The sequence below is a fragment of the Candoia aspera genome, chromosome 2, assembly GCF_035149785.1.
Source record: "Candoia aspera isolate rCanAsp1 chromosome 2, rCanAsp1.hap2, whole genome shotgun sequence".
Taxonomy (NCBI): domain Eukaryota; kingdom Metazoa; phylum Chordata; class Lepidosauria; order Squamata; family Boidae; genus Candoia; species Candoia aspera.
Window position 1 is genome coordinate 124,550,368 of NC_086154.1, and position 18,752 is coordinate 124,569,119.

An 18,752-nucleotide genomic window follows, 5' to 3' on the forward strand; every position below is an offset into this window, starting at 1 on the left:
TTTGATGCTGATAAATGATAACAAAATGGAGAAAAGGAACAGAATGATGGGAGGTGGGAAGATGCATACAGGTCAGACTGATTCCACAGGGTAATATGGAGAGGGGATATTTTGCACTGAACGGCCAAACAGATCCCAAATCCCCAAACCTTCCCTGAAAGATTAAACCTACTTTCCCCAACTGGAGGCCTCTAGTTACGTACAGGTAGTCCTCAACTTACGATGGCAACTGGGACTAGAATTTCCGTTGCTAAGCAATGCAGTCATAAACCGCGACCGCATCAGTTAGCGATGGCAATCCCTGTAGTCCCAGTTGCCGTTGTTAACCGAATCCCATGGTCATTAGGTGAGGCAACTTCCTGCTGGCTTCCCACAACCAAAGGTTGCCAGGCAGGTAAGTGGCTGCTGCCAGGTGGGGGAGGGAGCGAGTGGGTGCCAAGGGAAGCGGGGCACAGGTTGGGGAGGGTGCATTGCAGGTCAGGGAGGGTGCACGACAGTGCAGCGTGGGTTGGGGAGGGGGCGTGAGGGGGTGGTGCGGGTTGGGGAGGGTGTATGACAGTGCACAGGGGTGCAGCATAGGTCGGGGAGGGTTTGCGAGGGTGTGGCAAAGGTTGAGGAGAGTGTGCATGGGTACAGCGCTGGTTGGGGAGTGTGCACAAGATGCAGCATGGGTCGGGTAGGGTGCATGAGGGTGCATGAGTGGCTGGCATGACGCAAGCATAGAGGGCTGGGGGAGGGTACACAGGTGGAGGAGACTTACCCCAGTGACTTGTGACCTTCCCTGCTGGCTTCCTCATTGACTTTGCTTGTGGGAAGCTGGCAGGGAAGGTTGCAAATGGTGATCACATGATTGAGGGGCCCTGCAACTGGTCGTAAGTGCAAACCAGCTGCCAAGCGCCCAGATCGCAATCGTATGACCATGGGAGTGCTGGGACAGCCAGAACTCTGAGGACTGGTCGTATACACCATTTGTTCAGCGCCATCATAACTTGGAACAGTCGCAGACCAAATGGTCGTAGGTTGAGGATTACCTGTATTAGTACTGCAACTCTCAGCACTCCCAACCAACAATGTGGCCATTAATCCAACTTTGGGAGTTGCCATCCCAACATATCTGGAAGACACCAGTTTGGGTAAGGCTGAGCCATTCATCTGGACGAAGAACACAGTCTTTAAAGTCTCCTGTGTAAATGAAAGGCCAGTTATAGGAGCTGTGAACAGATGACCAATACTCACACTTCTCCCCATTGTCATGGACCACGGCGTGGAATTTTGGGTCTCTGATTATATCTTCCCAATCAATTGTGTTCACATGACACAACTGTTTGTTCTTCCCAATATAGACTCCCCCAGAGAGGATTTCTGAAAGACAAAAACCGTAATTGTTTCTTCTTGTACACTTAGGGCAGTATGCTGAGCCTCTATGACAGTGCTTCCCAAACCTGGGTAAATTACCCAAAATTAGATAAAAGTGGTTTTATTTTGGGTAACGACCCACAAACCCATTACCCAGGCACAACAGGGACATTTAAATTGACTTAAAGTGTATTACCTACATTGGGTAAAAAGGACTTTCTGATAAGCAGTTTTGGGGATAACGAGAGAAAAGGTTTGGGAAGCCCTGCTCCACAAGATACTGTTTCATGCCTGCTGTTTTCCTCTCTTCCTGTTGGAAATTACTGAAAGGCAAAACTGTGTTGAGTCTCTCCACCAAACCTGTTTCAGAACGCAGAAGAAGAAAGGGAAATGGATCTTAAACATCCAATTCCCATAGTTTAATACGTGTAAAAGACCTTCTGTGTAACTGAAGAGGACTCCTGTTTCTTCTGGGTCACTGACTACACACAAAAGCTCTTGGCATCTAACATCTGTATGCAAGGGCTCCTTTCAGACATTATTGTGTATACGTGTAGATCTTCATCTCTGTGCAGTTATTGATTTGATTATGTGTCACCAAGTCAGTGTTGACTCTTGGGGACCACACAGGTTTCCTCCATGATGATCTGTGCAGTCATACAACATCAACAAGGGACTAGATTGCACTGCCAAACAGGCAGTCTGTCTGAATTTTTCTTAGAAATATATCTTCTTCTTTGTTCCATCTCCATTCCAAAATGCTATTACCAATCTTTGGCTTCTTGTCCCATTCCCCTTTCTGTGCCTTTTTCAAGCTGATTATATGCATCAATGGATGCATACTTACACACATACAGATATACACACTGAATTAGCACCTTTGGTTCTTGGAGCCAGATGTTTAATCAAATGAATCCAGGTCAAATATATGAACCCTCAACCAGCAGCTTGGGGTGGGTGCTATAATGGTTGCAGTAGGAAGTTTCTGGAGTAGGCAGGCCTAGTATAAATATTTCATATTTATTGATGTGCTTTAGTTCCTGTCTGGTGCAGGAGTTCCCTCAGGCAACTCTGACTAACTGCTCTGTTTAAAATATAAAAATCTAGACTGCTGACACATCACACCAAATGGGGTCCATGGTTACAGTTCATATCTTTGGACTGGCTGGCTACCTGAGTGACTGATTACTTTGGATTACCAATGAAGTACCTTCACTATTGTGTGACGATATTCTGGATCCTCTAGAATCCTTAAAGTTTGCAGATAGACAGCTATCAAATTGGCCAAATTATTTGCTAAGGTTTGTCATATTTTGATAATCTTAAAATGCACATGCAGTGGGGAAACATAAACATTTATCAACAAGGACCAGTAATGTTTACATTTAATTGACACTGCCAAACTATATTTCTTTTCTTCTAAAATGTGGCTTACAGAGGAACCAGTAACAACTTTCTATGTACTACTCAATCACACCTCCTCCTAGGAGACATAGCTAAGAAACCTATCCATGAGTTGTTCATTTACTGAAATGTGCAGACTAAGAATCCTAGCTTGTTCCTAACAAGCTTTTGGATTTTGGCTTGTTTGACATAAGCTAGTGATTTCAGCATAAACATCCAGTAGACAAATCCTGGCAGGAGTTTGCTTTGGTGGGGATGGGGAACTCCCATCATCCCTCACTTTTGATTATGCTGGCTGGAGCTGCTGGGAGTTCTAGTTTAGCCCCAGTGGAAGAGTCATAAAATTCCCTCTGCTAACTTAGACACTGCAGCTGGCAGGAAGACTAATAGCAAGTGTTAGCATATCCTTCATTCATGTAAACCAGAATCTGACCCAAAATTAGTACAGTAATTTTTAATCAGTACATTCTGCATTCTACTATTCTACCAAGCAAACTGTTAGTAGCATGAAATACATTCTAAGTACCAGCAACAGACATGAAACCCCAAAGGCACTTCCATGTAACAAGTAATGTTACTCACATCATTCTGAAAACAAATAGTGCCTCCCCAGCCAAGCTGTTCTGCCAGCCAACAGAAATATCAAGTGATGGGAATATAGAAAGACAGGTGTTCTCTCTTAATGCCATGGTAGCTCAACAACAGCAGCATCAATATCAACCGAACAGGTTGGCTGGGACAGGAATCTAGAACATGCACAGACCTGCTTCAGGTTTTCTGCCTTACTCTCACTCTGCTGACGTGCTCCCAAGAGCTCTCATGCAGCTCTACTCATCTGGGTTTAACTAATAGATACATTAAATCAGACCTGGAAAACTCTTTGCTAATCCCTAGGGGTAGCCAGTCTAAACTGAGATTTCACACAAATATAGAAGCAGCTGCTATGATCCACAGAAAGCAAAGTTGACTTGGATTAGAACAACCATAGGGACAAATTTATTAGCACTAAAAAAAAGCCTTGGGGGAATTTTAAGCACTTCTCCATCAAAATAATCTGATCCACATTTGCTTTGATTCTGCTAATTGCCTATTTGGGGAAAAAGATGAGAAGTTGGATTCACTCTCCTGACTTCTGAAAGAGCGTATCTGCAGCAGGGCTTACTACCTGAATATCTGCTAGGGCAATTAAACCTTCTGCTCTCAAGATGGTTTCCATAGTCTCTGCACAGGTTCAAAACATAAAGATGGCACCAGAAATGGAAGGCTGATCAACTTGGAGAGAGCCTTGTGATTTGTTTTTGTCCTGTGCAGGACTAGGTTTTAATCTAGCATCGGGATCAAGAACGACACTGACTAGAAGACACTCAGAAGACAAGCTGTGCCTTCGACAGTTGTGTAAAATATAAATTAATCTTTGGGATCTTATTTGTACAAAGCATTTTTAATATAAGGATCAATCTGGAACTTCAACCAGCCAAACTATTTAGCATTTGTTCCAGAATCTGGATAAAGTAATCTTGTCTAGTCACTGAGAAAGTGAATCACAAAACAAATATATTGCAGCAATGATTTCTGGGGGGAAGAAATCATGCCAAAAGAATCCTCTTGAAATGCTTTTCACATATAGTATATTTACAATTCATGAATTTGGGCTTTGTGTTCTCTTTTCCTTTCCTGTTCTCCTCCCCTGTTTGATTTATCCACAAGGAAACCAAAAGAACCTCACTGTATCAGGCACATTTGTTCCAAGCATTGAAAATACTCAGTTCACCAAATACTATAGTCTGTGAGAGGGCAGAGAACTGATTTGCAGACTTATGGGCTGTCTCCTTGGAATAATGTTCTACTTTTCTAAAACTTAACCTCCACACTGCAGCAAACTAGGAGCCTACCAAATCCCAAGCAATGCAAAAATCCAGAAAACCTATCAACTGTTAACATTTCTTCTTATAACGTGGCTACATACTGTAATCCTGAACAAGAACCAGAAAAAGATCCTTATAGGAACACAGAATCTGCTTAATCAGATGCTGTTATGCATTTATTGTGTAAAATAGTTGATGATTCCATAAGTTGCAAATTAATCCCAAGATCTTTCATAATACCAATTTCATCATAGTCAGACAAGCAGGGGCATTGTATCTCTCAGCTAATTAGTTGGTATATGTTTTCCTGAAAGTTTTGTCCCCAAATTATAGACTCAAATGAAGCTATTTCATCAATGAATTCCAGGTACTCCACTGTGTATGAATCTGACCTTGAACCAGGCCTTATTGTTTATTGGCCTCTACCTGTTGTACCTGTTAAGGCTTGGCCGGTTAGAAGACAGCATAATATGACTGGCTGATAAACCTGTCTCTTGGAACTGATAAAGAAGCAATTAAGTTAAGCCCTGAAAGTGTATTGTCTAAGTGGATCCATACATTCTTTCGGTGGATTGGACTTTCACTCACAAATCTCCAAATCAGAGAGCTGATTTCAGATATAAGCAGAAGTTCAGAGAGATAGTAATAGGAGGAACAGGGGTGTAGGCTGCCACTTAAAATATGTGACTCAGTGGCTGATAAGAGATACACAGGTTTGTTTTCACTCCTTGTGTGAACCCATCCCTTTATTAGCGCAGCTGTCAAAAATTGGCTTTTATGGATTGTGCTGAAGGAACACCAGTATATAAAAATGTTTTATCCCATTCCAGTTGTAATACTGAAACCTATTTTAACTCAGCCATCTGTGGAATCTACAGTTCTGTACAAGCAGAGAAAATAAATGGAATTTCATACTGGACACAGAATTCAGCTCCTTGAGAAACTAATATTTACCACTGGCCAGAATTTATCCTGCTGGCAAGCTACAAGACTACCTCAACTGCATCAAACTATTTTAATGTTGTCAGGTTCTCATATTATACTAAGACATACCATAGTTTGTTTGGTTTTGGCTTACTGCAGTGTGTGAATCCAGCCATGCTTTACTGCTTAGCATGTTGTACAAATGCAGGCAATTGTGGTTCATTCAATATACCATGGTTAGGCAAAACATACCTTAATGTAATGCCTAAACCACATTTGTAAGATACATGAAAGAAAGTAACCTTTCCTTCTTCCCTTCCCTTTCTATTTTTTCCAATAATTAGAGAAAAACTATTTCCAATTCATATGCTTAGAAGATTTCTGATTAAAATACAAGATATATTTTTTTAAAAGGATGGCAAACTTCTGAGAAGCTCAGTTTTAACTTTTGAACCCTTAAATTTGAAAAGGTCAAAATTCACAGGGAGACCAGAAGCAGAATAAACTGTGTAAATATACACCTATGTGCATATTTTTATTTTTTTCCAATGAAGTATATAGATTACAGAATTCAAATTTTCTTGACTGAATTTGAATTCCTTTGGTGTAAGTACCCAAGTCATCCTGCAGAGAGAACATGGTGCTGCCTCTTTAAACGTGGTAGAACATCCCAATAAACAACATCCATAAAGCTATCTCAGAATTATGATCTAAGGTAGAACATCCAGTCCTGTTTCCTAACTCTGACATTACTGAGGATGCTCTGCAAGAAAACACAGGCAGAGCCACAAGTTAATTACAGAGGAGCCCATTCCATGCAGTGCTAAATACTCCCACCCCTCTCGCAAACTAGTCTCTGTTGCAACAAAGCCACACCAATAGAAGCTGGCCCAGAACAACAACAAAATAAAACCCTTTCACCTTATCCTATGCACCTTAATGAAGACACTATGTTTTTCTTTCTATTCTCCTGAGTTTTCTCTTACATTTTTTTATTTTAAATTTCCCAATGTTGGAGTTGGGACTGAAAATGCTGTACCAGCCAGAGTTTACAGGGAGACTAATAGGCTTCATCTGAGATGGTTCCTTATAGCCCATAGTATGTAATTTGGAATACTATATTACAACTTTTAAGTTCTATCACCAAAAAGACAAAATTATGCCAACTGCATATGCACTTAAACATCTATTTTGTAACTGTGTTTTTTCTTACTAAAATTTTTACATGGGGCTCACAGGGAAATAATCTGAGCTGTGGTTGAATTAAAGAACTCCTCTCAGAACCCTAATCTACTTTTTAAAATGGAAGCAGTTACCAACAAACTGATCAACTATATTTCAAGATGCACAGCTGTTCTGAGGGCTAGAAAATTGGTTTGAAGGATGGTTGGGAAGATAGCAATTTCAATATTTTGCAGGACAGGTACTATTCAAAAACCAGCAAACCAACACAGCAAAATTGACTCCTAGAAGCTTCCGCCCAACAGCTTCAAGGTGATCGTTATTGTTCAGTGTAGAAACCAGCCACTGAAGTTCTACTTTAGTCAATTAAGCAATGACTGAAATTTGCTACTGAAGAACAGAGAATAAATAAATACTAAGAATAAAAAGTAAGTGGGAAATGTGTTGCCCTTCAGATATTGCTAAATGATAGTTCAGTTGTTCCTGACCATTATTCAGTCTGGTTTATGGGAACTGTAGTCTAACCATCTAGGCCACTAAGTCCCATCAATGCCTTGGTTTGAGAATGGGTTCTATGTTCACCCTTTCTACCCTTATCAAGTTTCCTTAGAGGTCCAAGTACATTTACTATTTTTTTTAAAGCTACACAGTTCAAAATCCTCCCTGAGTATCTGGCAGAAAGGAAATTTATTGGTAGATCACTGGCTGAGCTAAGTCAATAATTTCTGACACCCAACTATTTATAATAGCAACAGCAAAATGATCCCATCCCAAAACTGTATTGCTGAAATTACAAAAGTCAGAGCAGGGGGAACAGGTACCTCCAGAGTGGAGTGTTCCATAGTAGGAGAGTTCACTGTAGCTTCTCTTCCATATACTGAAGGATTTTAATTAAAAAGAAAGCCAAGCAGATCCCACAGATCTGAACTCTCTCCTCTCCTGCTCTGTCATGTTATTGATACAATCTGTGTGGATCCGATTACACTTCCTTTCAGCCTTCAGTCCCTCTTCCTGATAAATGCAATCATAATGAGGGGAGCAAGAAATGCTAAGGCAAGGACTCAAAAGTCACAAGTAAGAGCTTGTCTACATACACATTCATATTGGGTAATTGTTACAGTTTCTGTCAACAGTCCCTATGAACTGTAGTGAGGTGCTCTGAGATCTAAGCTCTCATTATGAAAGTAGGACTTCTACTAGAGTTTTCTGGGGAAGGGAACAATCCAAAATATTTTCACGGCAGTAAATATATAGTGCTATTATAATGCCCCTCCTGAGAACTACCCCAAGCTGGTGGAGTGCTAGGAGAAGAGTGAGATTATTCCATAGCTCTGCTTTAAGAACCTAAAGCTGTTTGTGCTTTTTGAATTTTTAGGAATTAACTTCACAAATTGCAATAATGAGGAAGCTATTTTGAAACTAGTTCCTTAAATTTGCTTTTGTGGTCACAATTTGGTCTTGAAGCTCTTATTTTTAGGTTTCTTTTCCAAGTTTCATCCCTCCTGAAAGTGTTCATGGGATTATTTCATGTGAGCCTCGTAACAATTGAGTTCAAAAGAAAACCAACTCCCAGCCGCCACTGAACTTCATGACTGACCAGAAAACCAAACTTGTAGCTGTTGTTCCCTGTTTAATATTATCCACGACACTGAATCTTCTTCACAAAACAAGTCTCACCACTGCAATACAGGACTTCTGTTATCTTCTGAATAACATATCACCTCTACATCTTCTCGCCATGTACGTTTAAGATCCACGTGTCTGTACACATCTTCTACAGTCACAAGCCTAGCAACTATTCACCTGTTGATGGCTTCTATCAAGGTACCAGAGGCAAACGGAATTTTAATCCTGACAAATTGTAGGCTTCTCTTTAGCTCACAACATCTCCCTTTATCTAGATGACTCCTGGCTCCTGGCTGTGCCTTTGGTAAGACCAGGAATATTTTCCAAATGATATTTTTCATTCTAAAGTGTGAAGGTATAAATAAAGTAGAGGGAACCCCCTTTTTCTCTTTCAATCATAATATTAGCATTCAGGGTCATACAATTAGACTGATCTCCTCACACAATGCAGAACTGATTGATTGAACATGCTGTTATCAGAGAGTATGGTGGCTTTCCATTTAAAAGGTAATCAGATAAATTAGTTGATAGTCATGGTGGCTATGCTAGATCTCCAGGTCCAGAAGTAGGGTGCCTCTGAATTTAAGCTGTTGGGAACAAATATGGTAGAAGGCTATTTCAGGCAGCTCTTGGCTACCATTGTGGGAAATAGGAAGCCCAACAGATGGGCTGCAGTGTGAGCCCTTTGCTTCTTCCTCATCCTTTTCCTCTTCCTTCATACTAACTCTGTTTACTGACTGAAGGCTTTTCCTCATAACATTGCTTCATTAAGATGTATCATGTGTTCAGAATATTGGACAGCACAGTGTCCTTCACTTGTTTCTTCTTTCTGGTCTGGGAATAATTTTCATCAGGAAAGGCAGTAGCCTGTTCTGGGCCCCCTCTCAAGCACGCTCAAGACAAACCTCTCAGATGGCATCCTAACATCAGCCATTACTTAAAAAGCTAGTGGCTACACTTGTTCTAGGGCCCTGGGTTTGTGCACACAAGCTGCTCTTCGGCTGGAACTGAAGCGACATTAGTCAGGACACTCTCTAGGGGGTGGAGCAGTGTGGCATCAGTGCTAGGCCTGCCTGATTGGGGCTGCAAAAATCCGAAGGATCACTAGATGGTAGCAAAGCATTAGAGTTTTATGTAACTCTTTGCTGCCATCTAGAGGTCACCCCACTTAATTGTTGCCTGCTCCCACCTGCCATTTGGCTCCCACCCATCATGCCACAGCCAAATGCTTGGCCAGGGACCTTGTGCTTGGGGGCCACAAAGCAACTACCACCCCTACCTTGATTGTATATACACCACTCATTTTCAACAAGCCTGCATAATGCTATAAGCTGTTCAAACTACTTGATGGTTGTTTCACATGTAAAGGAACATTGTCTGGTTTGCCTGGAGCCCAAACTCCATCATCATCTTACCCGTGAGTTGATTGAAGCCCATCTGATGTAGAGCATGTGTGACATTTTTTTCATAGTTGAGGACCACATAGAGGGCATACTTGTCTTCATAGTACTGGGTCCCACGTATCATACGGAGGTTTTGCAATGGCAGGTAAGTGAAGACATTCATGGCAATCAAAACATAGCCAGTCACTTCTCGGATAGTCTAAGAAGAATGAAATGAAATCATAAAAGATACCATAAATCAGCCATACCTAACAATATACTAAGCATATCCTTCAGAGATTGTTTGCCATGCTGGCTAGGAATTATCAGAAATGCACCAAGTTGGGGGAAACTGCCATAAAATCCATTGCATATATTCACCATCAACTGTGCAGCTAGTCATTTTGTTAATCAGTCAGGCTCCTGAGCTAAATAGATGCCACCTTAGGATGCCATGATTTGATGGGAGAGGAAAATGCATGTGATTATAACTGGTTTCCCCCCGTTCTTCCTCAACTGATGGCAGCCTAAAAAACTGTATTTGATATGATAGTGGTTCCACAGGCATCAAGGGGCTCCACAAAAGTTTGGATGCAGTTCTGACAAACTACAACAAGAACAGTTAGAGGAAAGGATCAATTTGTAGAGTGAAGTTAAACAGACTCACATCTTCAAACAGAGGTCATTGCCAAAGCACAATAAATCAGCAGGGGGAGCGATTTCTGATTGAAATTGCCAAACAGGAAGGAAAAGTAGATCTTGCAGAGCTACCACCCTCCACTTTTCAATTTTCTCCCAGCCAGCTGTGTCTGGGAAGCAGCATAGTTGGCAAAAATTATGTGAGTGGTGGGCAAAACTTTTTTCCTACCACCTGCCTTCAGGTAGATTCCATATCATCTGCTATACTGTTATTTGGATGTAATCCATATCTAAAAACTCAGATATTCCTCATAACATGTAAATGTACACTTAACGTTTCATACGTTCATAGTTGTTCATTGCACACCAGTTTCTTTGCAATATTCATTACATTTTCAGAAAAATTAATACTGAATTTCCCATTGCTTTGTGTTATAAGGTCTTGTTAGAATTTCTTACATTTATCTTCACAGTTCTATATTTAGGGCATCAGAACAGAAATAATTTCCAGGCTGCCCCATCTCTTCCACCATCATCCCCTCTCTCATTTCACTACTTACCATTTGCTTCTTTTTGGGGTTAAGAAAAATGATTAAATTTCAGTCTACACCCACTAAATATATAGATGTCAAGAGATTCATTTTAATTGGGTGTGTGTGCATGTATGGTTGTGTCCATGAAGTCACCAAGAAATAAGTAAAACCTGAAGGAGTCTTTACTTTATCTTCTTGCAAAATACTATATCCAAAGCATAAAAATAAATAAATAAATCCAGAAAGTCTGCTGTGGTTATCCTGAACATTTCATAGTAAGGTATACATAATGTCTGAACATAATGGCTTGACATTAGTTGTTACAGCTGGACGCAATGACCAGGCCCGCAACTAGGGTCTCTGTCACCCAGGGCAAACATGGATTCTGTGGCCCCCCATGGGTTGGTGAGGGAGGTGTTAGCAAGTTTTATTATTCTATTATACATTAAATTAATAAAACATTCAGTATACAAATATTATTTTGTCATTTTGGCACCCTCCCCAGCGCAGCTCCCGGGGCACATGCCCACTTGCCCCCCCTAGTTGCAGCCCTGGCAATGACAGGCCTATCAGCCAGACATGTAACCAATTCTCTTTCAGTCAGCTATCATACTGCATGGTGGCCATCACCACATTGTGAGTTCTTTAGTTAATTATGTGTCAGAATTGGAGCCAGGAGTTGGCTAGCTTTAGAAAAGACCTTTCAGAAACCCCAGATTATTGTGGGAGAGCAAATAGGCAAGGAAAAGACCTCTCTGATTTCCAAAAACACTCATTGGGTTAGTAGTTGACAGATTATCAGGCCACTGGAAGGAAGGAGAGTTGACTTTGGTAACTTGGTCCCATTTATCTTCTCTACTTGTGATGACATGGATTTCCACATCCCATAGGCAGGCAGGCTCAGTCTAGATTAATGTTATCATATAGCCATTCAGAGATGGGTATCTCACCCTCGCAGCTTCTTCTCTGAGTATAATCCAAACCTCCACTGCCTCAATAATGAAATGAAAATAAATTACCCCAACAGAGAAGTTTTCAGCCAGCCAGTAAACTACTACTACCAACATACTCTATGTTCTTCCCAGCACAAATACCTTTTTTTTTTTTAAATCAAAGTAAGCTCCCTTTCTATGTCTGGGTTTACCTAATATGGGGTCTGTGGGCATCCTCTACCACTCTTGCATTGTTGTTGTTGTTGCTTAATTAAAAAGAAAACCAATTGGAATGCTGCTGGTCAGCAAAATGGAATGCTGGCCTTCAAAACCTTCATTAATTCCAGGAGTGCCTTTGGACATTCCGTGGACCAAGAAACATTCTTATAAATAGTAATGTTGTATAGCTATAGCACCAGTATATTGTTTGGAAATGTGACAGAAAAAAGATAAAGGTAAGCTATGGGAAATGGTAGGAAGCACCCTGGGGCCGAACAGGATAGGAAGGAGATAAGGTGCATTGCCTGTCTGCCATGCATTTGTGGCTTTTATCTTATTTATTTATTTTTGTCTTTTTGTGGGCCTTTTGGTGAAACATGTGCTTTCTCTGTGGATCGGGTGTCTCTGAATAACACCTGGTTACTCTCTGTGAAAAGGAACAGAAAAGTGTGGAGTCTCACTTATACAGAGAGTCTCAGGTAAATCACTTTTAACTTCACCAGAACCTCTTCTAGGATACGGATATTTTATTATTTGGCCATGCCTAAAAAGGCAGCTATTATGCAAATTAGCAACTCCCTTCTCCATTGAAGACATCTTGTCAGCAATCCACAATAAATTCTCAAAATTCCTGCTGCTCCAAAAGTGTTGGGGACTTCTGACTATACTCAGAAATGTATGCTCAAGGTCATATTAATGTATATGATTACTTTTTCCCAGAACATAACAATTTTAGGACATCACAAAAACATATGCTTTAATTAAATGTTATTCTCACTCTCCAACAATACAATCATTTACTCATCTCTTTCCTATACAGATGCAGTGGAATCTAATAAGATCACTGTGTGAGAGAAGTGGCCATATAAGTTCTTGAAATCAATCAATCAATCCAAAATATTGTTTCTGTTGAATAATCAAAGACCTACTGAATTTTTTGACAATGACTTCAAAGCATCAAATTATACAAATGAAGCATCAATCCTAAATTTATTTACCTCTGAGTAAAGCTGTTTAGGATCAGTAAATCTGATATTTCATTTGGATAATATTTAAATTGTTCAAAATAATTAGTCTCCCATGATTCAGGCATTCAGGGAAGGGAAAGGAATGATCCGATACAATGGAATGGACAAGTAGATATTTTCTGGTTTTTCTGTGCAATCAGTCAAATGAACTAGAATCTTCTTGGAGAATATAACAAGGTAAGAGACCTCCCTAGTAAGATGTGCTATATCACTGATTTTTTTATCTGCCAGGGGCAAGTGAGAGAATGATCATTGTTTGTCATGTCTTTTTATAGTCATTAATTGAAACAGAAAGTTGGAGTAGATGACTTCAGCCTTATGAATGTAGACGGAGAAAGCCAAGATTCCCACAATGAATTTTCTGTGCTAGCTTCACACCTGCTGAAAAAAAACGAAAAAGTCCCCCACCACCTCCAGTTACCTGCAAGAAAGATAGATCCTGGTTTTGTCCAATGAGCACTATCTCAAGGTTACCCATGACGATCTCACAGTTGTTATACATTTTATATAGCGTCTGATACCGTTGCTGGGCATCTCCTGTCACACTGAGCTCATTTTGGGTGCCTGCACAGACTGCAAGAAAAATGAAATGCATAAATCATTCATGAAGCCCACCAGCCACAGTTCAGTTGTCATAACAGTCTCCAACATAAAAAGCAGAGTTATCCATATATCACCACTTTATGCTTTGATCAACCATGTCCACCAGAGCATGACACAACAAAATATCAGGAATGGAGAAGATGAGGTGCTCCAGGCCAATAAAAGTTCTTATGGGGCACTTTGTTCCAGATGCTTCTATCGAATTAATCAAAGTATCAGTCTTGACTGGTATATATCTACCTTGTTTCAGTTTTAGGTCAGTTTCATTGTCATGGGTTTCATCTAAAAACATCTGAATTAGATTTTTATGAAGGTGCTAAGATATTGTTGTTACCTCTTCCAGGATTACTATTTGAAGAATTCTTTAGGGAGAAGGAAGGATTATTAGACACAAGTCAGTTTTATAAAGGGGTTACTAGACAAAGGTGCTGTCCCAGTTTTGAGATGGAATAAGCTCCCTGATGATCCAATAGCATCATGGCCAAGGACTTGCAATTGAGCAAAATCTCATTATGTCCCTATAGTTTCTATGGATGGAGAGCTTCAATTTCAAGGCAATTTCATTTCAAGTCATGGGAAGAAAGATAGCCAACAGTTCAAACTGGTTTAATTAACTCTGGTCAATTTTGCCCCTGTTCACTTTGCCTGGGCTGCTTTAACTGGCAGGAGGAGCTATAAGGAATGGAAGACTGGGAATAAATCTACAGCCAAAATAGCCTGGAGGGATCTCAGGTGCATTTTGTACTGGAACCAGAAAAGCCGGGAAACAGAAAAGCTGTTGTCCTTGAATATTCACCATGGACTCTGGTGAAATGCTCCCAGGGCAGAGGAACAGAGATACACATAACAAAGGTATGTAAGAAAGAGAGCCATAATCCATAAAGGGATTTTCCTAAAACAGATGCCTGCTAATCCAAACTAATAAGAAGTATAAGAAGATGTGGCAAAATCCAGTGAGGGCAATACCAAACAACTATGTTTGATGGTGTCTCCTGCCAAATTCACTTTTTGCTTCCATCTTGGAACTATTATCATTAGAGATAGGCATCTTCCTGTGAATTCCTTGGAAGGATAGTAATGATGGCTAATATCCAAAGAGAAATTTCAGGTGTGTGACCTACAAACTAGAACATTTTACATTCCTCCTCCTCCTCCTCCTCCCCCTCCTCTTGCCATTTACAAACAATTATTAATTCTTCCCTCTCCGTAACATCTGAACTTGTTTACCCTGAGCAGTAGGAAGTCCCATCCAATCAGAAGAAGCTCAATGTTTCGTAGGAAGACCAACGAGTTTTACATTCAGTTTTACAGTGTATGAAGATCCATCACCAACCGTCAAGAAAGAATTGTTACCCTCAACTGTGAAATATCGATCTATAATTCACTTTTACGATAAGACCTCTGAGTTTCAAAATCTGAATGCTAGCTAGGAATGTTGAAAACTGCAGTCTTAACCTATCTGGAGGGTGTGAGGTTGGAAGAAGCTGCTCTTCTGGAAGATAAATAGGTGCCACCAACTAACTCAGAAAAGAGTATAAAACCGTCACCATGGTTCCCTGCTTCCTGACTCTGACCAAACTCACCCAGTCCTAGATGGCACACTGCCAGAATTTAAACCGTGAGCATCTGCATGCCTAGTACGCTCTCCCAGAAGGTAAACAAACAGTCAGGTTCTCCCCCACAGCTTAAATAGCACAGATTAACTACGCTGTAAGAAGAAGGGTGTGATAAGACTGAAATCATAAGGAGTTAAGATGCTTGATGAGATCAGGATCAACCCCTTTGGATCTAGTTACTTGAAAACACAAAATCCACTTTGAGATTTACAGTAACAGGAAGTAGTATATAAAAATATTAATTGAATAAACAAGCAAGCAAGCACTTATTGGCGATTCTTCCTGCATCCACCACAGAGATCAGAACAATAGACTGGAAAAGTAAGACCCAAAAAAGTAAAAAGGACTATCTGCTGGATTCATATATGCCTTAAGCTAGGATTTCTATTCTGCTTTATTGAAGAAGCCACATTTGGCTGTTTCACCATAAGTAAAAAACTATGCTTTCAAACCATAACAGCCACAGTTGTGCACTGTAGCAAGTCAGAACCAAACAAAGCACTTGATATATACACCCAGCCACTCACCATGAGAGCGCAGATAAGATGCTCTTTTCTCTTTGAGTGAATGGTACTCATGTACCTAACACTACAGCTTATCAGATGAAAATGTTTCCAAAGGGTAGCAATGTTACTCTGCTGCCATAAATAAATTCTGCCTGTGTTGCAGAACGCACTAGGCCACAGTTGGCTGAATAAACCAAAATTGGTGAGGTTCACGCAACACACTAAGCCACAAACAAGCACACGCCATTAGTGCAGGGATCTCCAATTTAAGTCAGTGAACACATTTCAAAGTTTGAGAGCATGTTATGGGCACTCACACAAAAAAGTTGTCACTGTGGAACATTCACTCATAAAATGTCCATTAACAAGAAGGCAGATAGAATAGGCTGATCCTGGCCACCGCCCCCTCAGCTGCTCCCAATACCCCAGCTTGCTTTTATCTTTTTCCAGACAGGTAGGTACACTTTCAAATAAAGCACTGGGTTACAGCCTTCTACCGCTTTAATTTTCTCAGAAAGCAGCAGCACCTACTGAGAGGATCAGAAAATCAAGATGGCAGCCACAGCAGCATGATCACGGCCCTCCCCCTTTTTGTACATGTTTTGGTGTTGTACGCACACGCAAAGGGACAGGGCTTCAATCACACTGCTGTGACTGCCATCTTGACTTTTTTGACAATCCTCCCCCAGATGTTTCTGGCAGAAGGTCTGTGGGGCCCAGACACCCTTGTTAATGGAAACTTTAACGCTTGATTCTTTACGCCCATGTACCTTTTTAATTAAAACAATCTATAAAAAAACACAGAAGTCAGGTGGAGTACTGTGACTAACACTTTCAAAGCTGTTTCAATATTGATTAAGTTGTACTGTACATGGGTGGAGTTTTACTGTTCTGAATCACATTTATCAGAAAAGGGGAAAGAGATGCCAAACTAGATGAACAAATATGAAAATGGAGCAGGGGAGTAATCAGGGAAGGTTCTGGACTGGATTATTTTGCTCTGAAAACAGAGGTACAATCTTCAGTATTTGGCGTTTGCAGGTCTACACTTTGGTCACAGACCATAGGTTAAGGGAGCTTTGACCCACTGGTTGTTTTCCATGAGTGCATTGATTCAGAGTTAATAAATAACGAAGAAGGAAACTCTATCCAGCCTTTAAATGCATACCTCACCTCCTATTTCTTATGCACAAGCACTATAGATTCTTGGATCAGGACCTGCATATAAACAGTATGAATAACTAGAGGGTGGGGAGCCCAACTTCTTTAATTCACTAAATTGGATTAAAGCACAACGTCAACTGCAGTTTATTAGAATACCTCCAAAGATCCTCAGTAATGACACCTCACTTTAATGAACTGGGGGGGACACATTTTCCCCCCACTGTCTGGTAAATTGAAGAGTAAAACTTCATAGTGAAATAAATGATGCAAATTCCATCATTTGTATGTATCTGCACCATTTGTGTAATGATGTCATGATGCAAATTGTTACAAATAATGGAATTTGCATCAACCCTGTGTCATTTCTATTACGATATCATTACACAATTGATGTGAATTGCAACAGAAATTGGTATGTTGGGGGCAAAGTTTCACAGTAGGTCAACAAAGATTTTACAGTCACAGCAGAAACAAAAGACCTTTTTGTTACCCAAATTAAAATCTAGAAAACTTGGCCAAAGGAAAGAGGATAGATTTCTCTATGAACAGAATTGTTCTAGGATTGAAGCAAATTCCCAGGCTGAGCACATGCCCAGGAGTACCTTGCTGGCCATTATATTGCATTTGTCTCTAGTCAGTAGATTGGGGGATCTGAGTGAAAAACAAACTAGAGAGTGCATTTTGAGTATCTGCAGTAATACCATTACCTTTGTCCCTGGATGTTGATTTTCATAAATTTTTCATAGCTATTAAGGTAGGAATGTCAATCAATAAACATAGTAAACAATCAAGATGGTAAATAAATTTGAAAAGCTTCATGCTTAGCTCCAGAACTGCTTTTTAGGACCAGACCTCAGCATCAAATATCTAAAGTGAGATTTCAATGGATATATCTTAGCTAGTCAAGAAATATGCCTCAGACTAGCACTTGGAAGAGCAGCCATGAAGGCCTTGGAAAAGATATTCAAATGCCTTGATGTGTCTATAACCTACAAAGATCAGAATCATGTAAGCCAAGGTATTCCCCGTGACACTCTATGGAAGCAAAAGTTGGATTTAAAGAAGCAGGATAGGAAGAGTATTGATATCTTTGGTGTTGGAAAAGACTCCTGAGGATACTGTGGACAGCCAAGAAAACAAACCAATGGATCATTGAACAAATCAACCCAGAGTTCTCACTCGAGGCACAAATGACCAGGCTCAAATTATCCTATTTCAGACACTTTATGAGAAGACCCAGCTCTCTGGAAAAGGCTCTGATGCTGGGAAAGGTGAAAGGAAAGAGAAGAAGAGGATGACCAGCAGCAAGGTGGATGGACTCAGTTACAGTGGCGATGAGTGCACTGTTGGGAGACCTGAAAGACCAGGTTAGGGACAGATAGTCATGGAGAAAATCTATCTATGTGGTTGCTAGGAGTCGAAAATGACCTGATAGCACATAATCAATCAATCAATCAATCTTAGCTGAATTTCCTGCTAAGGAGAAAGAAAATGGTCTACTTCTATCTCCTCTAGAACTATATGTTTCCAAGTTCAGAATTATGTCCTGCTAAGGCTGGCATAATTTCTCTGTTACAGAGGCACTGGCATGATTCACACATGATGCTAAAGCATACAGATAGTCCTTGTTCAGTGACCACTTGTTCAGCAACTGTTTGAAATTATGATGGTGCTGAACAAGCAGACTTATGATTGGTTCTCGTAGTTGTGGCTGTCACAGCATCCCCATGGTCATGTGATTGCAATTCTGGCTCTTGGCAACTAGCTTGCAAT

The 18,752-nt window shown here is 40.5% G+C and overlaps 1 protein-coding gene across 1 annotated transcript in view; it reads right to left on the reverse strand.

Annotated features, from left to right (window-relative positions):
* The window catches only part of ERBB3 (erb-b2 receptor tyrosine kinase 3), a 96,718-nt gene that overhangs the window by 36,794 nt on the left and 41,172 nt on the right, over nt 1–18,752 (reverse strand). Inside the window, exons 2-4 of the mRNA XM_063293504.1 lie at nt 13,512–13,663; nt 9,773–9,959; nt 1,237–1,362 (exon numbers count right to left, since the gene is read on the reverse strand). Coding sequence (XP_063149574.1) covers nt 1,237–1,362; nt 9,773–9,959; nt 13,512–13,663 — 465 coding nt within the window. The remainder of the gene's footprint in view (nt 1–1,236; nt 1,363–9,772; nt 9,960–13,511; nt 13,664–18,752) is intronic.